Genomic DNA, 24,282 nt, shown 5'->3' with positions numbered 1-24,282 from the left:
CGGCTTACAGTGGAAAGCCCATCACAAACGAAGCAGCTCAGCACTCAACCGAGCGCTTCTACGGCTTCGTTTTAGGGATTAGTGGGGGTCTCTGTGCTAGGACCCCCAACGATCAAAACTTCTGACATGTCACTATGACATGACAAAAGTTTGTTAGTTTAGTTACCCTTTAACGCTCAGCTAAGTACTATTACGTCTAGCTGAGGGCATTGCTTGCACTCAGTTCAGTAATAGTACGTTAAGCTGTGACAACTGCTGTTGTACAGCAGTTATCACAACTCATTCCCCAGGGACCGATCGCAGTGTACACCTCCAGTTAATCCCTTAGATGCCACTTGCTGGAGGTAGGACCTAAAAGGCTGCTTGTCCGTGTAACCCTGAAAGGTATAAAATACTGCAATGCATAAGTATTGCAGTGTATTATAGCAGCGATCGGACAGTTTGACCTTCATGTTCCCTAGTGGGACACAAAAATAAAACAAAAAATCGTCCAAAAATAAAAGAAATAACAGTTTCAAGAAAAAAATAAAAAAAAAGGCTTTTCCCTTATCAAGTCCTTTATTATTAGAAAAAAATGAAAATAAACTATACATAATTCATATCACTGCATTCGTAAAGGGGCTGAACTTTAAAAAAAAAAAAAAAAAATACCTTTATCCCACGCGGTGAAAACAGTAAAAAAATAAAATAAAAAACAAACAATACCCAGATCGCTAATTTTTGGTCACTTCACCTCTCAGAAAATGGAATAAGAAAAGGGATTAAAGTCACATGTACCCCAAAATGGTACCAATAAAAACTACAGTTTGTACCACCTGAACCCTTTTGGTTTTCCACTGGTTAAATAAGGCATTATCCTGAACAGGAATGAATCTGATTGCAAAGCGGTAAATGTTTGGATATATGAAAGAACAGGACTAAGGCCTCATGCACACGACCGTAGCCGTGTGCACGGCCGTGATTTTCGGGTCGGCCGGCTGCGGACTGTCAGCCGCGGGCCGCCCGCAAATCGCGGGACATGCACATGGCCGCCGTCATTGTTTACAATGAGCCCGGACCGCAGAAGATGTTCGTAATAGGACATGCCCGTTCTTTCTGTGGTGCGGGTTCCCGGGCCATGCACGGAGCGTAAAAACTACGGTCGTGTGCATGGCCCCATAGAAAAGAAAGGGGCCGCAATTCTCCCGTGGATTTTCGGGGGAATTGCGGCCGCAAAAACACGTTCGTGTGCATGGGGCCTAAGTGTTGGCGTAAGAATTTCCAGGTTTCCACAGTGTTCCAAATAAGGGTAGACCTTATAATGTGAGGGGGAGCTCTGACAATTCCGTGAGTAGGATAGCTGTCAGGTCCCAGGGATATGCCAAACTCATTCCAATGCAAATTTAAAATAGTAGGAGGATGAATTTGCCCAGTCAAGTATACGTCTACTAAGACATGCTAGGTTGTAACTATGAATATTTTAGAAATGTATCCCCCCCGACTTCCTTCGGAAAATAAATTTCAGCAGCGCTTTTCTGAAGCGTTCCCTCCCCATATAACATTCAGGAACGTTGAATCTAAAAGTATTAATGTCAGAATTCTTCAGAAACATTGGTATAGTTTGCATTGAATACAGAAATTTGGATCTGATAATTATTTTTAAATGGGACTTTACGGATAATGGCAGTGTGTGCCACCTCATTAATTCTGTTTGTACCTGGTCTATTAGAGGCGGGTACTTCACCCTATACATAAAAGAATGAACCTTTCCTATTTTGATCTAGAGCCTTTTGTAGCAAGGACAAATTATATAAGTCCTTGGCTAGTGAAGTCTTTCCCTGCCAGGATGTAGGACATATGTCTTTGGCAGGAAAGTACTTGGCAGATACTTGCAGATTTGGTGGTTTATATTACAATATTTTGGCTTTGGATGTACAATAAGGAAATAAAAAGATATACAAGCCACTGTTTGACGGTTTATGGAAACATAAGCTAAAAGGTGTACAGAGTTCATACATACCTCCCATGCCTTTTTTTTTTATTTATTTTTAAGAGTAGTTTTATGTGGTAGGGACCTACAAGAGTGAGAATGAATTTGCATGCAATTTTTAAATCAAATAACTAATGCAAAGTCGCATGAAGGTAGTTACGAGTGTAAATTATTGCATTGTATTTCCATAGATGCCATGTTGTGTGCGTTCTGAAAAAAACTAAATTATTTTAGTAGTTCTGTAAGCTGTATAGGGTGTCCAGCACATATTTTGATCAAACTTGTAGGTGAAGACCAAATGTCGGAGGACCCCTCTTTCAGCATTTAATGTGCATTTTTTGTTTTAGTAGCAAATTTGAAATTGAATACAAATAATTTTATTGCAGCAAAGTTTGTATGAAGGTAGTTCTGTCGGTTAACAAGTTCTTCAGGTTAGCGGCTTTCAGGAAATACACTCCTCAAACATTGAAATTGCAACACCAAGAAGGGCAAGCCATAAGGTTATGCAAAATCGAGGAAGTAGCAGGTGTCCCTAAGATCTGCAAATTATCACATTTTCAAGCACCTAGCCCCAATCTGTGGCATGTGAGAGGGGCATAATAGCCAGATTTGGAAGCAAACGTTTTTAGCCACATGAAACCTCAAAAATCGGATCAGTAATGTGGAATGACTAGGAGATGCCTCCTGTTCTTCGACGTGCCAGTTATCGCCACTTGACACAAACTCAGAGGGACAGAATCCTTGAACTGAAGAACCTTGGTTTATCACTCTGGCAGATCGCTACATGCCTAGTTTGAGATGTCAGAACTGTTTAACGTTGCGTGTCCCGGAGGCTGGGAGAACAACAACGAACGGGAATGACAGCGAGAGGTGCACAGAGACGAACCCCTGCACTGATGGATCGTCCGATTGGATGAATGGAGCGTAGTGATCCATGCTCTACTGCAAGTGAAATTGGACGTCACATCCATCAGAAGGCGCTTGAATGACATTGGGCTACAAGCCAGACATCCAGCTACAGGTGCTCCATTGGCCGCACGCCACCGCTCTCAAAGGCTATGATGGTGCACAGCAAGACCGCAAAGGAGGCTGGAATGGAGGTCTATTTGGTGATGAGACCTGCTTTTGTCTCGGACGCAATGAAAGCCAGAAATTGGTCTGGAGATCACATGGGCAACACCACGGAGATGCCTTTGGGAATGTCACACAGGTCCTACTCCTGGGTTTATAGTGTGGCATGATGTATGGTAATCGGACCCATGTAGTCTTCGTTTCAGGTACACTAACAGCACGGCGTTCCAATAATTTGGTCGTGGAACCAGTGGTACGGCCATTTCTCCAAAGTGTCCCAATAGCCGTTTTTCAACAGGAGAACACCAGGCCGCATGTTGCTTGTGCTACTGTCAGCAGCCTGTGTGGCCTAAACGTGCTACCATGGTCTGCAGCATCCCTGGACTTGTCTGCCATCGAGCACATCTAGGACACCATTGCTTGGTAAATGCAAAGGGAGCTGCCAGCAGCCAATCTTGACGATTTGTGTGCCCAAGTGCATTCAGCGTGGCATAACCTTCCTCAGACAACCATTAAAAGCATGCCAAGGCGTGTAAGTTTGTGTATTTCTGCACGTGGCGCTCATACTCTATACTGAATAAATCAGGATGCTTGAAATTAGTTTATTTTTTTTATAATATGCACATCATTAACATGTCTATTGATCCTGTGATTTCCACAATTCCAAAACTTTTCCTTCTTGGTATTGCAATTTCAATGTTGAGGAGTGCATATAAGGAACACTCATTTTAGGTGTCTAATTCCAGTCCTTTTATAAAAGGTTTTGTTTTTTTTCCCCTTTTTAAATAAATTGCTGCTAAAAAAAAACGAAACAGATTATTATTTGAATCACCAGTTTCCAACATAATACAAACCTTTCATCTCTGGTGCTACTGGCCAGTAATGGCGTCACATTTTCAGATTTCTTCTGCCAACCACTGGAAGCTTCAATTGGATTTGTTTTTTCTTAAAAAAGATAAATCAAGAAATCATATTGAGTATGTGACGTTTCAGGTGACTTTTTAAAAATAAGACGTATTGTGTGTACATGAGTAATACTAATTTCTGGTCACTACGTCTCCCATACACCGCACAGAGAAGAGGAGAATTTGCTCTTCTATCTCTCTTACATACACAAGGAGCATGGAGGACATTATACAGCAGTAGTGAGTAGTGTTACTGTGAATCCAGCACTGACATGAAACAGAAGAATACTTACTAGAAGCAGCAAAGTCTCTATGCCCCTCTCTCTCTCTCTGCAGCTGCTCCCTCCTCCCTCTCCATAGACCCCTATGGGCAGGAGCTCTCAGTGAGCTGATAATCTATCCCCATCACGGTCTCATTGAAGACTGATTTTACCAGTTAATTAAGCGTGAATGATCAGTGCAGGAGGAGGGGAGGAGTCTGATAAGTGGAGGCCTCGTCTGTAATAATTTATATTATAAAGTTTCTAATCAGCCCCATTACTATTGAATTAGGTTGAAAGAAAAGTCAAGTTACTCTTTAACCCCTTACCGCAAACCGACGTGACTAAGTCGAGACTGCAAGTGCCTTCCCGCAACACGACGTACAGTCATATCCTGAAGATGAAGCGGGCACAGGAGCCGTGCTTGCTTCATCTTCTTCAGCGGGTGTCGGCTGTAATATACAGTCGACATCCAGTAGCAACGGCGGCGATCGCCGTAGTTTAACCACTCAAATGCGGAAGTCAATAGTGATTACCACATTTCAGTGGTTGACAGAGGGAGCTACCTCTGTACCCACCCCCCCCCAAGTGATTTTGAGACGATATTTGCTATGGTAACCAGGAAGCCTAGCAACGTAGCCTATTCGGTCCTGTCCAAGGCAGGACCTAATGGTCTGACTGTCAGTTGAAGAATGACCGTTACGATACACTGCACTACATACGTAGTGCAATGCATTGTATTGTACCGGAGATCAGATCTTCAAGTCCCCAAGTGTAAAAAAAACAAAAAGTAAAAAAATAAATGTTTAAAAAGAATAAATAAAAGTTTTAAGTAATAAAAACAAGAATCGCCCTGTTTCCCTGATCAAGTCCTTTATAATTAGAAAAAAAAACAAAAAAACTATACATAATGTGTACCGCCACGTTTGGAACAGACTGAACTATAAAAATATCATGTTATTTTTACCGCACAGTGAACAGCGTAATACAGTGAAATAAAAAACTGACAGAATTTTATTTCTTTTTTGGTCACCTTGTGTCTACAAAAAAACAATTTAATAAAAATTCATCAAAAAGCTGCAAGTACTCCAAAATGGTACCCACAAAAACTACAGTTAGGCGTAATTCGGGCATTTTACGCCTGAAAAGACGGCTCCATTACGCCTACAAACATTTGCCCATTGCTTTCAATGGGAATTACGATGTTCTGTTCTCACGAGCCTTTATTTTACGCGTCGCTGTCAAAATCCGCGTGTAAAATGACGGCTCATCAAAAGAAGTGTAGGACACTTCTTGGGACGTTTTTCATTGACTCCATTGAAAAACCGCTCCAAAAACAGAAGTAAAAAACGCGAGTTGTTAAAAAAACGTCTGAAAATCAGGAGCTTTTTTGCCTGAAAACAGCTCCGTATTTTCAGACGTGTTTGGTCACTGCGTGTGAACATACACTTAGTCTCGCGCAAAAAAAAGGGTCCGAGTGTCGGCCGGGAAAATAGTCCGTTTTTGGTCCGATTTTCCCGGCTGGTTTGCATCCGTTCCGATTCTGTTCCGTGTTGCCGTTTTTACCGGCCGATTTGGACCCGATTTGCATCCGTTTTTTTCCCTGTCAGTTTTAAAATCGGATGAATTTCATTTAAATTTGTTGTCACACACAGCCCTTTGTAGATAATGCCACCCAGCCCCCTGTTGGTAATGCCACACAGCCCCCTGTAGGTGATGCCACACAGCCCCCTGTAGGTGATGCCACCCAGCCCCCTGCAGGTGATGCCACCCAGCCCCCTGCAGGTGATGCCACCCAGCCCCCTGCAGGTGATGCCACCCAGCCCCCTGCAGGTGATGCCACCCAGCCCCCTGCAGGTGATGCCACCCAGCCCCCTGCAGGTGATGCCACCCAGCCCCCTGCAGGTGATGCCACCCTGCCCCCTGTAGGTGATGCCACCCTGCCCCCTGTAGGTGATGCCACCCTGCCCCCTGTAGGTGATGCCACCCTGTCCCCTGTAGGTGATGCCACCCTGTCCCCTGTAGGTGATGCCACCCTGTCCCATGTAGGTGATGCCACAGGTCGAGAATTCCGCTTCAGAAGTGAGTGACGTCACTGTGTCCATATATGGACAGTGTAGTCACTCACTTCTCCTGTAGCGGCATCCCCGGCCATAGAGTCAGGGATTCCACTGCAGAAGTGAGTGACGGAGATTGGGGATTCCGACTCCTACAGCGAGCAATAAAAGACCCTCCTCCTCACATGCACTCGGCACTGTGAGGAGGATGAGAGAGAGTGCGCGAGCGACGGTAGACCCGGCCATCACTCGGGACACATTCCGGTGATGGCCGTGTATTACCCGGCCACATAGACTTCTATGGGAGCCGGGCACCCGGCCGAAAATAGAGCATGTCCTATTTTTTCCCGGCCGTCAAAAAAATCGGTCGTGTGAATAGCCCCATTAGGGGTCTATTATTCCTAATGCAGCCGGGTGCCGGCCGACTTATGAACGGCCGGCACCCGGCCGGGAAACCCTGTCGTGTGAATCCCGCCTAAAAGCCAGAACTTTTTAATTTTTCCCATCAATAAAGCAGTGTGAGGGCTAGTTTTTGCGTAACGAACTGTAGTTTCGATCAGTACCATTCATAGGTAAATGCGACTTATTGATCTCTTTTTGTTCCATTTTTTGGAAGGTGAAGTGACCAAAAAATTTGTGATTCCGGTATGGTTTATTATTATTTTTTTTTACGGCTTTCACCGTGCGGGATAATTAACTAAACACTTTTGTAGTTCAGGTTGTTAAGGACGCAGCGATACCAATTATGTAAAGTTTATTTATTTTATTTATATTTTTAATAAAAAAGCACTGCTAAGGGAAAAGGGGGATTTCTACATTTATTACTTTAAAACTTTAATTTTTATACAACTTTTTTACTTTGTCCCACTAGGGGACTTGAGGGCAGGAGGCCCTGATCGCAATTCTAATACACTGCGCTACATGCGGTCAGCTACTCACTGACAGCAAGCATAGTGGGTCCTGACTTTGTCAGGACCCACTAGGATTCCGTACATGGCATAGCAGGAGGCCATTATTAGGCCCCCGGATGCCGTAGCAACCATCGCCGCCCGCGATAATGTCGCGGGACGTCAATGGTGCTTTAACACCTAAGAAGCCTCGATCGCTATTGAACGCGGCTTCTAAGGGGTTAATCGGCGGGGACTCCGCGATCGGTCCCCGCTGAAGGAGCTGCCGCAACTGCTGTATGCCGGGAGGGAGGTGGAAGGGCGGTTATTCCCATGACCTACTATTAGATCACGGAGCACAAACGCTCTAGTTAGCGTGACCTGATAGTAGGTCATGAAGGGTTAAGGGGTTAAGTGGTAATTATCAAGGCCCTAATATTTAGAAACGAGGGGGGGGGGCCCAAGCACATCTGCCCCAAAACTTAGTGCATCGTGTTCCAAAAAGGGTATAAGAAAGGACACCATTTATCAGTGCAACACCTGCCCCAAAAAACCTGGCCTGTGCATACAGGATTGCTTCAAAGCGTACCACACCAATGCAAGTATTATTAGTTTTATTATTCATTCACCCCATTTTTACATCATCCTATTATACCCTGATGTACTCCACCCAGTTTACATATGCCCTGATGTATTCCGCACAGCAACTTATGCCCTGATGTACTCCGCACAGCATACGTATGCCCCGATGTACTCCGCACAGTAAACATATGCCCCCACATTATAAGCTGAAACACCAGCAAAATCCCAAACAGAACTATTACGAAGCAAAATCTGCGCTCCAAAAGCAAAATGGCGCTCCTTCTGAACCCTGCTGTATGCCCAAACAGCAGTTTATGAACACATATGGGGTACTTCCCTACTCTGAAGAGTTGCTTTACAAATGTTGTTTTTTTTTTCTCCTTTATTTGTTGAGAAAAGAAGAATTTTGAACTAGAGTTACGTCTTATTGGAAGAAATGTAATTTATTATTTTCACTGCCCATTTCTAATAAAATCTATGAGACACCTGTGGGGTCAAAATGCTCACCACAACCCTAGATGAATTCCTCAATGGGTGTATCTTGCGAAATGGAGTCACTTTTGGGGAGTTTCCACTGCACTGGTACCTTAGGAACTTTACAAAAGCGACATGGGGCCGAGAAACCAATCCAGCAAAATCTGCGCTCCAAAAGCCAAATGGCGCTCTCTCTCTCTTCTCAGCTCTGCTGTTTGCCTAGGCAACAGTTTATGACCACATATGGGGTACTTCCCTACTCTGGAGAAGTTGCTTTACAAATGTTGGGGTGTTTTTTCTCCTTTATTTGTCGAGAAAATGAAGAATTTTTAACTACACAGTTACGTCTTATTGGAAAAAATTTAATTTATTATTTTCACAGCCCAATTCTACATAACGTAGACATATGGGAAATGTTAGTTATATCATACAAAATAGTTATTAATTATCTGTCATACAAGCAGATGCATTTAAATTTAATTATATTTAATTGAAATTTAAAATCGACAACATTTTATCCCTGACAAAGTACAATTTGTCACGAGAAAATCTCAGAAATCGCTTGGATTGGTAAAAGCAATTTAAAGTTACTACCAAATAAAGTGATACGTTCAATTTTAAAAATGGGGCTCATTTAGTCCAAAAGTGGCTGCGGCAGAAAGGGGTAAAGAGGATCCGTCACGAGTTTATTAATGCCATATCTCCTATGTAATCTAATAGGTGCTATGATGCTGATAACTGCAGTGTAAATTGTGCTTCAGAATGTTCATTATTTGCAAAATTATGTGCACTTTTCTAAATATGCTAATTTGGCTATACGTGACAAATGGGAGGCAACTCTTTCTCTTTTGGCAGTGTAATGGAAAAAGAAAAGAAAGTTACCTCCCACTTGTCAAGTATAGCCAAATTAGCATAATTAGAATAATGCACATAATTTTGCTAATAATGAACGTTCAGAAGCACAATTTACACTGCAGTTATCAGCATTATAGCACCTATTAGATTACATAGGGGATCGGGAATAACTAGTGACAGATCCTCTTTAACTGTTGTAAACACAATCTACATAGCATACAAAAGCAAAAAAAAAACAAAAAACATAAAAGGCATGAATAGATGCAGACAATTATACAAGGCTGTAATTTTTCTCCAAAATAACTAAGTGTAAATACAGTCTTAGGCTATGTTCACACGGAGTATTTTGCAGGAGGAATATCTGCCTCAAAATTCCGTTTGGAAGTTTGAGGCAGATTTTCCTCTCCCTGCACGCCGATTTTCGCCCGCGGCCATTGAGCACCGCGGGCATAAAACACAGCGAAATACGCTTTCTCTGCCTCCCATTGAAGTCAATGGGAGGTCAGAGGCGTAAACGCCCGAAGATCGGGCATGTCGCTTCTTTTTCCCGCGAGGCAGTTTTACTGCTCGCGGGAAAAAGAGGCCGACGCCTCCCATTGAAATCAATGGGAGGCATTTTAGGGCTGTTTTTGCCGAGTTTTGCGACGCGGTTTCCGCGTCATAAAACTCGGCAAAATACTCCGTGTGAACATAGCCTAAGGCTATGTTCAGTTTTTTGCAGGCGGAATTTCTGCCTCAAAATTCCGTTTGGAAGTTTGGGGCAGATTTTCCTCTCCCTGCACGCAGATTTTCGCAGCGTTTTTCGCCTGCGGCCATTGAGCGCCGCGGGCATAAAACGCCGCGAAATACGCTTTCACTGCCAATTCAATGGGAGGTCAGAGGCGTAAACGCCCTAAGATAGGGCATGTCCCTTCTTTCTCCCGCGAGGCGGTTTTACCACTCGCAGGAGAAAACCGCCCTCACCTCCCATTGAAATCAGTGGGAGGCATTTTAGGGCCGTTTTTGACGAGTTTTGCGGCGCGGTTTTTGTGTAAAAAAAAAATGATATAAAAAGTTCAAAAAACCCCCCTTTTCCCCCTAGAGCATAGTAAAAAAATAAACAAACATAATTGGTATTGGCGCGTCCGTAAAAGTCTGAACTACTACAATATATCATTATTTAACCCGCACGGTGAACGCCGTAAAAAAAATAATTTGTTAACGCCAGAATCTCTATTTTTTGGTCACCTAATCTCCCACAAAAAGTTAAATAAATGTGATCAAACCGTCGCATGTACACCAAAATGATATTAAAAACTACAACTTATCCCACAAAAAATAAGCCCACTCATACCACTTAATCGACGAAAAAATAAAAAACTTATGGCTCTCGGAATTTGGCGAAACAAAATAAAAATTTTTACACTTAGGTTTTTACTTGTAAAAGTAGTAAAATATTGAAAAAACTATATATATCTGGTATCGCCGTAATCGTATTGACCCGCAGAATAAAGTTCACATGTTGTTTTAATTGCACAGTGAATTTCGTAAAAACGGCGTACAAAAAAACATGGAGGAATCGCTGTTTTTTCATTTTCTACCCCACAAATAATTTTTTCCCCGTTTCCTAGTACATTATACGGCAAAATAAATGGTGCTACGAAAAACTACAACTCGTCCTGCAAAAATCAAGCCCTCATAGTACTATATCGACGGAAAAATAAAGACGTTATGGCTTCTGGAATGTGGGGAGGAAAAAACTAAAATTAAAACCTGAAAGTTGTTTACGACGGGAAGGGGTTAAGTTAGCTATAATTCAGAAATAAGAGTGTGGTAAAGTATTGCCTTTTTAAAAGGGGTTGTCTCCTCAGAAACAACCCTTTCAGAAAGGAGCTGCTATGGCCATCTGCTGACCGCCGCAGCACCGTCTGCTGGCACCCCTGGCAAACAACAGGGGATATGTAGTATTACATGGCAGCCATTCAAATCCATGTAACTTATGGACTGCTCGAGTCCACCACATTTTAAGGCTAAACAAACGTATAAAAAGAAATAAATAAAAATTGTAATGGAACAACCCTATTAGTGGTATTGTAATGTTATTATTTAGCACATATCAAAATTATATTCCTAATAAACAACAGAGCTATTGTTTAAATTGTCTTACTAGGAGTTGGTGTTGGTGTATCTTTCTTCGCTCTAGTAGATAATGGAGAAGCCTTTTTCTTTTTAACGGGAGAAATCCAAGATTTCAAATTACAGCTGCTTTCATCCTCTATCACAAACTCATTTTCCGGTCTGTGAGAAAGAGAATTGTATAGTTAGAAGATGCGCTAAAAAGCACGCGCACACAAACTAGAATGACAAGCCCCATACACAGATATTTGTAAATTGTGTTTTTTCCAAACTCTCCAGTGTTTATAAAAAAAAATTAAAAGTAAAATACAAGGAAAATGCTCTTATAAACACCATATGAAGCTGTTCTGCAATAAAGTTTCCAAAGAGCCAGTTCTAGGATAATTTCCTTGAAGGCTATGTCCAACTTTGCAAACAATTTTGTTTTTTGTTGCCCCAATGCATCTAAAATGAGAAATAAATCAATACACGATACATCGAAATATAGATACGATTTCGATACTGTGAATTTGATACAGTTCAATACCGTGAATTCATGTATTTCAATACTAAGCCGTTCGGCCGCACCGCTTAGTATTGTAATACATGAATTTAGTCTCTAGCACGACAGAGAACATGGCGTGCGCATACCATAGCGCCCACTTTGTTCTATGTGTTCAGTGCCACCAAATCCCTTCATCCTCTGTTGAGGATCAGTCAAAGCTAATAATAAAGACCCATTTCTCAGGGGGCGCTTGTTACACGCTCCCTGATAATCTCAGTACTTCAAATTTACCCAACGTTGCTACTCTAAATAGAGCATACTTGATCGCTCCTGGTGGAATACTTAATCATGGCTTATAGTGTTTCCCACTACAATAGTCCTATTTGGGCAGGACAGTTCAACCTTTCACATAACCATTTGGTTATTTCTGTCCTTATCCTGTCTATATTTCCTCTAAATACATAAATTTATTTTATATTACTGGCCAATTTTGTCCAGCCGGAGGGTAAACAAATTAGGGGTCAATCACACTCACTCTGTTGGACCCTGGTACTACAGGAGAGCTTTAATTCTATGTTGCAATCTTAATGACTGGAAAAAAAAGTTATTTTTTAATTAATTTTTCCAACTGTTACGTTATACAAAAACACACTTTCATCCCTATTTCCTTTCCCCTATTCCTCTCAGCTACTTTTATTACAGCGCAGTGAGGTCCAAATCTCATTATATATCCTTCTTTTCTGGAAGCTACCAATTGTGATGTGGAGGAGTTGATTCTTTACAGCATCTATATGTTAAAGCGTAACCTTGGGCTCAGATCAGGCCAGGATTTGGTGTGATCGTATCAATTCACCTGTTTCGTCATTTTGTTTATTTGCTGGTCCAGGGAACAAAATGGGAGAATCCATTACACAATTTTTCTCAAAAGTAACCAAAAGTGAATCTGGTCAATTCACCAAGATGCCAAATCAGTGAAACTCTGGGATTTTCAGAAGAATGCAGTATATATAGTTACTTTTTTAGACTACACAAATATGTAAAAGCTTTAACAATATTGACCCTGGTGTCTGATAGATCACCATCATCAGATCACTAGTTGAAAGGGTTGCCTGGTTCAAAAAACCCCATCCCATGAAAAATATGGTATTAGGCACTATTAGGGAATAGAAGAGGATCCCCCATCCGGTAGGCAGAGTGAACAGCCACTGCAAAGAGGTTCTTCCTCTGGAAGACCAGGCACATTCAATGACATGGATTCAGAACATAGTAGTTCAATTTGAAACATTTTAGTTTTTCTTTCTTCTATGTATTGAGCATCAATTTCCAAAACGGATAACATTTAAAGGGATTGTCCTGGAATAAGATTTTATTTAGATTTTAACTTAGTTGGACACATATAAGTAACTTTCTAATATAATGTCTATTTACCTCTGGCTTCGTTACTTGGTTCTGATTTGCGGTCATGTGACCACACCCAGGGTAATTTTTTTGTTTCCTATGACGTTCCGTGTCTTTGCTCAGCCAGAATTTCCGGCTGAAGAAAGGCACGGCGCGTCATCAACTACATTTACAGACAGTGGGCCGGGCGGATGTTTTAGGAGCTCTTCAGAGCTCCGCCTCCTCTGGTCCCGCTGCCTGTAAACATAGTTGATGACGCGCCGTGCCTCTGCTCAGCCGGAAGTGCACGCTGAGCAAAGACACGAAACGTCATCAATCATAATACACACCTCCTCCGGTCTCGTCCACCCTCCTTCACTCTTGGAGCACCCGCACTGCCTGTAAAGGTAGTTGATGACGCGCCGTGCCTCTGTTCAGCCGGAAGTTATGGCTGATCAAAGACACAGAGCGTTGTCTCTCCTAGTACACGCCCCCTGCTCCTTCTACTCTCTGATGTAGGAGGAGAGGGCAATGTTGTTATTCCTCAATCTCCACGTGCCCCGATGGTTACATAAAGACAAGGCTGATGGGGTTACATGACCGCCATCATCCCTGTATGTGAACCCCAACATCCCTGTATGTGAACCCCAACAGCCATGTCCATTATCCCCATCATTCCTGTATATAATTGGCATCATTCTGATATAGGATGATGGGGGAAATACATAGGGATGATGGGTGTTATACACAGGGATGTTGGTGGTTATACACTGGGATGTTGGGGGTAATTTACAGGGATGATGGCGGTTATAGACAGGCATGTTGGGGTACTACATAGGGATGATGGCAGTTAAATGCATGGAAGTGAGGGTTATATACAGGGATGATGGAATCGATGCGAATACCCTGTGATCCCTGTGTATTACCTCATCATCCCTGTATATTACCCCCCGCGATCCTCTATATAACCCCCATCCCCCTGTGTGATAATTACTGGGTGCATGTGACAGTGTGCAGGGAGCTGGGTGACTGTAATTAGAGCAGGGAATGACCTGAGAACATAGAGGGGCGTGACAGTATGCAAATAGCGGAGAAGCTGTGGAGGGAGGAAGGGGGGATGTAAGCTGTCTCCTCAGATGCAGCAAGGGATCATGGGTATGGTGGGTTACAAGACAGGAAACCGACTTCCAGTTCCGGCGCGCGCATGGGAGGCAGAGAGTGAGAGCTCCGGTGACTAACCTCCTGTAATATCGCTTCCTGGGTCACGAACTGGTCCAGTAGTGGGTTTTGACACCCCATACCTGTTCAGGTATTCCTTGCTCTACGGCATGGAGAAATTTGTGCAACGGCCCGGGATGCAGACGCCTGGAACTTCGATTCCTCAGAGAGGACAGACTGGAGCAGCTGAAAATGGCGTCGGAGACGCCTCGAACCACGAGGAGTGGCAGATCTGCCTCACAGCCGGCATCATTTTCCTCCTCTCAGGAGGAACTTGTGCAGGAGGAGACTGTGGCAACATTGGTGCCGGGACTAGATGTATCTTGCAGGTCTCTGGCTTTGGAGGTGGCGAAGCTGCTGGCTCCAGATATAACGGCCTCATTGGAGCAGACGGTGAACAATGCCCTAACGGTCTAACAAAGGGAGGTAAGCTCCCATGGCACACAGATTTCTGAGCTGGAGCAACGCATGAGTCTGGTGGAGGATGAATCGGGCAGAGCCCAGACAGGTTTACAGCATACTCTTAAATCCAACCGGACTTTATTGGAAAAAGTGGAAGACTTGGAGAACATGTCAAGGAGGAGTAATCTACGGATTATAGGGATTCCGGAATCCATCCCTCACAGTCAATTGGCACAGATCTGTGCGGTGGCATTACAGCAAACACTGGGTATACAGAGGCGGTGTATCATAGAACGAGCACACAGAGTTGGTCCACCCAGGGTTTCACAGGAGCATGTCGACCAGGTGCGACCACATCCGGTGATTGTGAAATATTTGAGCTATGTGGATAAGGCGGCCATCTTGCAGACCTTCAAGAAGGCAGGTGCACCGGTAAAAGTACGAACTCACAAAATTTTACTCTTTGGAGATTATTCAGCAGAAGTTGCTAGGAAGGAGAGAGCTTTTTCCACAGTATGCTCGACCATGGTGGGGAGACAGCAGAGATTATTTTTGCAATTCCTGGCTGTTTTGAAAGTCTTTTTGCCGAATGGAAGGGTCGTCCTCCCCAGAGGAGGCCGCCAAGTTTATGGAATCAGTGTCTATGGATGAAGGTGGAACTTTCACATTATCGTCGAGGAGGAACACGCCGTGTAGATCTCCGAAAGATTCTCCGAGACGAGAACCCATTGCTACAGGGTCAGATGGTGTCTCATTCCATTCCATGGATCTACCTGAGGACTGATAATTTGGACTGGGGAAGTTCTGCTCGCAAGTATTTCTGTTGCACTTTATTTTGTGTAGCTGCTGGCCAAATTGGTACTACTGAAAGCTACTAAGGACGTTTAGTTTAAGACAAATGTTAATACTGTATGAGGTATGCTTTTTATTACACTGAGGAAATGTGGGGTTTAGATTTGCTGATTTTTGGCGGGAAGTGAAGTTACTTTTGCTATATTTCAGGAGGGGGTTGATTGCGAGAGGAGTGTTACTCTCGGCTCTTCACGGATGTAGGTGGGGCAAACGAATCCTCATCTTAAGTATGCGTGAAAAAAATGAAGTCTACGAGAGAACACCTTCGTATAGAAATGTTTTTTCTCACAATGTTATGGTATTGGGTTATGGGGTTAAAATACCTGTTTGGGGAGTTGGGGGGCGGGGTCTTGTGTATCGCAATGTATTCACTGGCAGAGGTCTGAGATAACCGAAGATCAGGAACATCTTGGGTATAATCGACAGTTAGGAGAAATTTTATGCGAGTAGTCTCCTGGAACGTGAAGGGGTTATTGTCCCCTTACAAGCGTATGATGGTGTTGCGTCATCTGAAAAAGCTGAAAATAGATATTGCCCTGTTACAAGAAACACATTTGACACAAGAGAATTTTCATAGGAAGCAGAAATTGTGGGTGGCAGCGGTTCATGGGTCTCCGGCAGTTGCTGGAAAAGCAGGGGTTCTGATTTTAATACATATAAGACTAAGACATCAAGTTGTAGAATCTACTACAGACGCTGAGGGGCGTTACATCAGATTGAAAGTGGATTGCCCAACAGGGAGGTTGAGTCTGTACAATCTGTATAGGTCTAATATGGGGTTCTTTCAACAGATTGAGAGTATACTTTTGCAAGATAGAGATCAACAAATTCTCATTGGAGGTGATCTTAAGACGGTAAATGATGTCGCGGAGGAAAGAAAGCATTCACACCAGGTATCGCAACGGGAAACGCAGGGTGATTTTAAAACAATTATTACATTCAACAGGTGTAATAGATGTGTGGAGATACGTTAATCCCACGGGTAGGGAATATACCCATTTCTCCCATTCTCAATCGGAACGGTCGAGAATTGATTCTTTTTTGGCTTCTCAGGGCTTGTTACATAGAGTAAAAGATGTAGCTATTATGGATATGGTTATCTCTGATCACTCTCCTCTTCTTATAGAGTTGAAAGAACTTTTCCCGAAGGGAACGGATATACTTTGGCGTTTGCCTGTGGCATTGGCGCACGATGAGGAATTTGGGAAACTTCTGAAGGGTTGGTGGGAGGACTTTGCGCAGCATAATGGGGAACACCGGTCTAATCCATCTCTATACTGGGATACAGGGAAAGTAGTTATTAGAGGACATATTATAGCTTATGTGCACAGGAAAAAAAAGGAAGTGAATAAAAGTTATATCCAGGCAACGGAGAGTTTGAGACAGGCATATTCATCTTTTCAGAATGATCCTAGGGAAGATACTAAAAGTCGGTGGCTTTTAGCAAAGCAACATTTTGATTTACAGCCATGCAGGTTGGAGACCTATTTTAGGTATAGAGATGCGGCAACATTCTTTAAATTCGGGAACAAATCGGGGAGGCTTTTGGCAAGGGGGAAAAGACCGATTCATCATATCCATAGTTTGAAGGATGTCGGGGATTGCCCATAGGGAACTGAAAAAAATAGTGCATATCTTTGGTTGTTTTTATGAGAAATTATATCAACAAGGCTCGGTTGACATGGATAAGGGCTGTGATTTTTTGAGAAATTTGTCATTACCTAGTATAGGAGAGGAGGATAGCATGGCATTGAATGCCCCAATTACAGAGGAGGAACTTGGAAGGGTCATTGACAATCCCCAGTCTTAAAAAGCGCCGGGTCCTGATAGGTATCCGGGGGAGTTTTATAAATGACTGAAATCCGAAGTTGTTCCCGTACTTAAAGATTTATTTGGCAAGGTAATGGAGGGAGATCAAATATCTCCATCTAACAATGTGGCATATATAAAAGTATCGCCCAAACCAGGGAAGAATTTGGAACAGCCTGATTCTTACAGGCCAATTTCGCTAATTAACCAGGACCTCAAAATATTGTCTAAGTTGATGGCGGACCGTTAAGCATTATTATTACCTAAACTGATAGGGAATCGTCAAGTAGGATTTGTCAAGGGGCGATCAGCTGTTACTAATATACGAACAGTTTTAGCAGTCCAAGATAAGCTATTACTGAAGAAGAGGGGAGGGAAGTCGGCAGCACTGCTGGCAATTGATGCGGAAAAAGCATTTAATAATGTAAATTGGGAATGGTTGGGGGTAGTGTTAGATCGAATGGGTATTCAAGGACAATTTAGGAAATTTTTATCTGCTTTGTACGCTACGTCTTCTGCTAGGGTGAGCGCCCCAGGATTTTTGTCTGATCAGATACGCTTACACAAGGGCACTCGTCAGGAATGTCCCGTCCCCACGGTTGTTTGATATAGCGTTGGAACTGTTTGCGCTTTTCTTAATTACATCGGACACCTATAAAGGGATACAGGTGGGAGACATGGATCTTAAGTTAACGTGTTATGCTGATGATATGCTTTTGTTTATGAATTCTCCGCAAGATCATTTAGAGGGACTTTTTAGGGTTTTGCAAGACTTTGGTAAATTTTCTGGTTATAGAATTAATATCCCTAAATGTCAATTGCTGTTTTTGCTTGAAACTCCTAGTCCTGCTCAGTTCTCTTCACCGGTAGAGATAACACATACATATATTACGTATTTGGGAATAAAGATAGGTAGGGTTCCCAATACTTTATATACTTTAAATTATATCCCTCTATTTAAGAAAATAAGCCAGGAACTTCAGCGCTTGTCAAAATTGCCTTTGTCATTATTTGTAAGGGCGCATTTAATAAAGATGATGAGTTTCGCTAAACTATTATATCCCCTTCAGATGATACCGATATTGTTGCATCATAAAGATCCTCAATCTTTACAGTCAGAATTTACTGCCTTCTTATGGGGAAAAAAAAAAAAGAGAGCTCGTATTGCATATAAAAAATTATGTCTACTAAAAATGGAAGGGGGTTTACAATAACCAAGCATTCGGGGGTATAACTTATCAGCTCTATTCTGACATGTAAAGGATTGGATAAGAGGATCACATTTTTTTTCTAACACAGCATTGGATCAGGAGTTGGCAGGATCTTGGGATTTGGGGGCTCTCCTGCATACGCAGTACAAGTTTCTTCCAGCAATAGCTAAGCAGAGTCTTCTTATCCGAGATACAGTGGCATCATGGAAGGCGGTCAGAAAATTCTATCACTTACCCATGTTTATTTCAAAATATTTACCTTTATGGGGAAACCAAGCTTTCCGGCAGGGGGATGATAATAAACTATATAAGGAATGGCAGAATAAACGGATATGGAAACTGGGGGACATGATGGAATTGTCAGAGGGGAGGTTATTCTCTTGGGAGGAATTTAGATCTACATTTGCGATGGGCCTGCAGCAGTTTGTCCTTCAGTATATGCAAATGAGGAGTTACTGTGAGTCGTGCAAGGATATGTCAGGGGCTGAAATGGCTGGTGGTTTTGATAATCTGCTAGGTCATAAGGATAAGGCGGAATCTTTATCTTCAATATATGGCAAAATCAGGGAAGTAATCTTGGAACACACTCGGGACCATCTCTTTAGGCATTGGGAAAAGGATTTGCAAGAAACTGCAATCACACATAAAATTCTTAAAGGCTTGGACAAAGTCAGGAATTCCATAGTGAATGAACAGTGGAGGGAAATGCAGTATAAAATAGCACAAAGCCACGTATGCCTTTGATATTCCGTATAAGGATGCTCCAGCACATTATTTGAGACAGTGTCCTAAATGTGATTTGCCGAAAGCAGATTTACTGCATGGTGTGTGGCATTGTCCTCATATTCAGCCGATATGGTTGGAAGTACAGGCACTAATTGCAGATGTGTGGGAGGAGAATATTCCTTTTTTACCTCTTCATTATATATTCCATTATGTTCTTCAGGGTTCCGATGTAAGATCGCATGGGTTAATGTCGAAAAAGGGAATACATATCGCTCTTTTAGTCACGAAAAAGTGTATATTTTGACATTGGCTGCAACCGCAAATACAGACGATGGCAGAAATAAAAAGCACAATAAAGCATTTAACAGTTCTGGATAAGATTAATGCAGAAAAGAGTAACGATTTAAGTACGGAAAGGTTTTTTAGGAAATGGAAACCGTTTACAGGGAACATTTTGGAGGATTCTGAGGTTCAGACATTGATGCATACATTCAAATATACTGCCTGGTACAATAAGGAAAATTTAGGTGGAACGTTGGGTAGGTTAAAGATTTCTGATTTGGGGTCTCAGAGGATGGGTGATGAGTAACGATGCACAGGGTGGGGGTGTTCTTTTACATATGTTATAGGTGGCCGTAGTTATACACGGTTTTTCATTATTTGTCTGAGTGGAGGAAAATTGAAAAGGAGTGAGGGTACCAAGTTTTCTGTATAAGCATGTATACTATGTCATGTTTCTGATGTTCAAATGTCATTTTGGAAATTGGATATCATGTATGTAACATGGATTGTTTTTTGTTTTTACTCTTTATTTCTTCCTTTGTATACTCTGTACCTCAATAAAAAGTAAAAAAAAAAAAAAAAAAGAGACAGGAAACAGCCAGGACCAGAAGCAAGGGATGTGAACAAACAGAAAGAGCAACAGTGACGATGGAGATCAAACAGAAACTGGTTAGAAAGTATGTAGGGGGTTTTAGGGAAGGCAAACCAAGGCTGGGGGACACTTTTTAGAAAATATTTTTTCCCTGGTCAACCCCTTTAAGCGGTCTATAAACTTTATAATATTTTAAATTGGGAAATGCATCGTACCCTGTATGGGAAGCAATTGAGGGCAAATAACTGCAATTTTAAACGCTTATATTGTACTAAGAAATAGTCCCAATATTATAATTTCCCCCAACAACATGCTTTTTAACGGCACTGTAAAAGTAATGCATAAATACCCATTGCTAGCAGATTCTGCAAGAAAGTAACTCATATCTGCTTGATTACGATTCTCATTATTAGAATTTAAGGCCTCGTTCTGAAGTTAGCACTCTAAGGTTAATAATGTTTAAAGTTGAAGGTATCTGTTCCCAGTTATAATGAAAATGGACAGAAGAATTGCATGTTGCAGACGTATTTTGTAGATCTGCCCTGAAAAACTAATTACAATAATATACATCACAACTTTTACACAGACCAGATGACTTTGATCCAGTTTTTACCAGTATACAAGATAATCAGGTCTCTGTAAAGAGAGTAATAACAATGATTAGACTCTAGCAGTGTACAGGTTAATGCCGAGCTCTGCACAAACCCTTATATGAGACAACAGCAAGCTAAATACTTCACTAAAATATTACAGAATAGTTATGAGTGCCATTTAGCGCCACTGGTCCCTGCTATAGATGAAGGAGGCATTATATTAAACACGACCACATATCTGTTATTAATTTAGCATATTATGTTTGTATTTTTTGGATGAAATTATTCACATTTATCTTGTGATTCTAGAAAACTAGCATGCCCTCATGCGCATGACCATATATGCTATTTGTATGTACTTTGAGTTGTTTTGTTCCATAGTATGGAGCCAATGTTAACCAAATGCTTGTTCGGCTGACAGCTGTTCCTCCTGACCACCATTCTCCGACATGCACTCTCTAAGGGTATGTGCACACGATGAGCTGTCTTTTACGGCTGAAATGACAGACTGTTTTCAGGAGAAAACAGCTGCCTCGTTTCAGACGTAAATGCTCCTCCTCGCATTTTGCGAGGCTTCTCTGAAAGCCGTAAATTTTGAGCTGTGCTTCATTGAGTTCAATGAAGAACGGCTCAAATTACGTCTGAAAGAAGTGTCCTGCACTTCTTTTGCCGAGGCTGTATTTTTACGCGTCGTCGTTTGACAGCTGTCAAACGACGACACGTAAATGACAGGTCGTCTGCACAGTACGTCGGCAAACCCATTCAGATGAATGGGCAGATGTTTGCCGACGTAATATAGCCTTATTATCAGACGTAAAACGAGGCATAATACGCCTCGTTTACGTCTGAAAATAGGTAGTGTGAACCCAGCCTAACCCAACACAATTTCCCTTCGTTCCAATGGGTTTGAATACCGTGGCAAATTTACTGCAACTCTCCGACATGCCTATCATTGGTGGCATCCAACCTGGGAAAAAAAAAACTAGACGAGATCTTCTCCCTCAGTTTAAAACTACACTTTTACTAGATTTCTGACTAACACCCCTCTTACCCCAACTATCCCATCACTTTTTTCTATTCTCACTACCATGACAACCAATTCTCATAAGATTCCATCTAGTTAACTAAAGCTACTACTGGTTACAATTTATAAAGTTTAAAAAAAAAATACATTTAAAAATGTTATTTTGTGGACATCTGAGTAGCGCCTACTACTATCATTTGCTAAACTATCGGCATACAGTCTCAGAAAACATCTTAAAATATTAAAGAGTAAAGTGCCTTGCAGTAGTATTTACTCACTTGGTGTATTTGCTCTTTTATTGCATTACAACCGGGAATTCAAATTTAGTTTAAGTTAATGGACCCAACAAAATAGTCCAAATTGTTCAGCGAGATGAAAACCCAAAAAAATACCTGGATTAAAAAAAAAGTTTAACAAAAATAACAAAAAACTGAAAAGTTCTGAGTGCATATGTGATCACCCCCTTTGCTATGAAACCCGTTAATAATGAGCGTGTGTGTATATGTATGCGTATGTAAATGGTGGATTTGTCATGGCCTGGAGAACGATGTTTTTAAGTCCCATGGAGGAACTGTGGATCTTATCTGGGTTTTAACCCCTTAACCCCTTACCGCACCAGGATGCACCGGTACGTCCTGCATTGAAGTGCTTTAAGGCACCAGGGCGTACCGGTGCGTCCTGGCTAAAAACTGTCACCCTGTCAAAGGAAGAGGTGACAGAACTGTGCCGTCAACTGTTTATGACAGTTGATCGGCACAGTAAGACGGCAGGGGACCATTCACAGCGGTCTCCTGTCGGCGATCGCAGAGATTGGTCAGTCAAAGCAGACTGAACAATCACAGCTCCATGACGTGTGTATGTGATGGCGCTGGCTCAGAAGCTGAGCCAGCGCTATCACCGCCGGTGAAAAGCTGTCCGACACCCCTCTCTGCAACGGCCAGGACCGGAGCTAGGCTCCGATCCGGCCGATTAACTCCTTCGATGCATCGATCAACGCGATCGATGCATCGAAGTGTCTTGTAACCTGTCGATGCATCGTGCGCCAACGGCCGGGACCGGAGCTAGGCTCCGATCCGGCCGATTAACCCCTTAGATCGCGCCCTATGGTTGCTAATGACAACCATAGGCACCCGCGGGTGTTTCGATGGTTGCTATGGCAACCGTAGCCTAACAATTGCTTCCTAGTACGGAAGCCTATTAGGCCCCGCCGGGAGGCGAAGCCCAATAGGCTTGCTGTCAGTGAATAGCTGACAGCTCTAATACACTGCACTATGTAGGCAGTGCAGTGTATTAGAATAGCGATCAGGGCTTCATGTCTTCAAGTTCCCTAGTGGGACACAAAAAAAGTTAAAACAAGTTAATAAAAATATTGTAAAAAAGTTAAAAAAAAAATACATTTCATGTTAAAAAACACTATAACAGCCTTTTTTCCTATAATAAGTCTTTTATTATAGGAAAAAACAAAAAACATAAAAAGTACACATATATGGTATCCCCGCATCCGTAACGACCCAAACTATAAAAATATCATGCTATTTTACCCGTATGGTTAACACCGTAAAAAAATGTAATAAAAAACTATTCCAGAATCGCTGTTTGTTAGTCACAACCCCTCGCAAAACAGAATAAAAAAAAGGGATCTAAAAGTTGCATGTACCTCAAAATTATACCAATAAAAACTGCAGCCCGTCCCGCAAAAAACAAGCCCTCCCGCAGCTTTTTTGACGGAAAAATAAAAAAAAGTTATGGCTCTCCGAATATGGTGACACAAAAAATTTATTATTTGAAACAAAAGTGATTTTATCGTGCAGACGCTGCAAAGCATAAGATAAACTATATACATATGGTATCGCCGTAATCGTACCGACCCGCAGAATAAAGTTAAATTGTCATTCAAAGCGCATGGCAAACGCCGTAAAAAAAATAAATAAAACACAGAATTGCAGGTTTTTTGTCACCTTGCTTGCCAAAAAAAATGAAATACAAAGTGATCAAAAAAAATAAATCGCATGAACCCCAAAATGGTACTAATGAAATCTGCAGATTGTCCCGCAACAAATAAGCCCCATGCAGCTCCGGTGGAGAAAAAATAAAGAAGTTCTGGCTCTCAGAATATGGCAAGTGTCCAAAAGCGGATAAGATCTGGCACCATTTATCAATGCGACACTGGCCACACATCTGTGGATAATTATTTATTTACCCAATTATTATACCCTCTTATTATGCCCTGATATACTCCGCACAGCTTACATATGCCACCACATAATAAACTGAAATACCAGCAAAACCCCAAAAAAAACTACCACTAAGCAAAATCTGTGCTCCAAAAGCCAAATGGCGCTACCTCCCTTCTGAGCCCTGCAGCGTGCCCAAGCAGCAGTTTACGTCCACATATATGGCATCGCCATACCCGGGAGAACCCGCTTAACAGTTTGAGGTATTTGTCTTCAGTGGCACAAACTGGGCACAAAATATTGTGCACTAAAATGGCACATACCTGTGGAAATTTGCAATTTTCACTTTGCACCATCCACTGA

The 24,282-nt window shown here is 42.1% G+C and overlaps 1 protein-coding gene across 2 annotated transcripts in view; it reads right to left on the bottom strand.

Annotated features, from left to right (window-relative positions):
• CENPC (centromere protein C) overlaps window positions 1-20,548 on the bottom strand; it is a 525,969-nt gene extending 505,421 nt beyond the window's left edge. For both annotated transcript variants that reach the window (XM_075861598.1, XM_075861608.1), the window contains exons 1-3: window positions 20,478-20,548; window positions 11,207-11,337; window positions 3,895-3,985 (exon numbers count right to left, since the gene is read on the bottom strand). In XM_075861598.1, the coding sequence (XP_075717713.1) occupies window positions 3,895-3,985; window positions 11,207-11,337; window positions 20,478-20,512 (257 nt within the window). In that variant the 5' untranslated portion in view covers window positions 20,513-20,548. The remainder of the gene's footprint in view (window positions 1-3,894; window positions 3,986-11,206; window positions 11,338-20,477) is intronic.
• Between the last annotated feature and the right edge of the window lie 3,734 nt (window positions 20,549-24,282).

This window comes from Rhinoderma darwinii, chromosome 1, assembly GCF_050947455.1.
Source record: "Rhinoderma darwinii isolate aRhiDar2 chromosome 1, aRhiDar2.hap1, whole genome shotgun sequence".
Lineage (NCBI taxonomy): Eukaryota > Metazoa > Chordata > Amphibia > Anura > Rhinodermatidae > Rhinoderma > Rhinoderma darwinii.
This window is presented reverse-complemented; position numbering and strand designations above follow the sequence as displayed.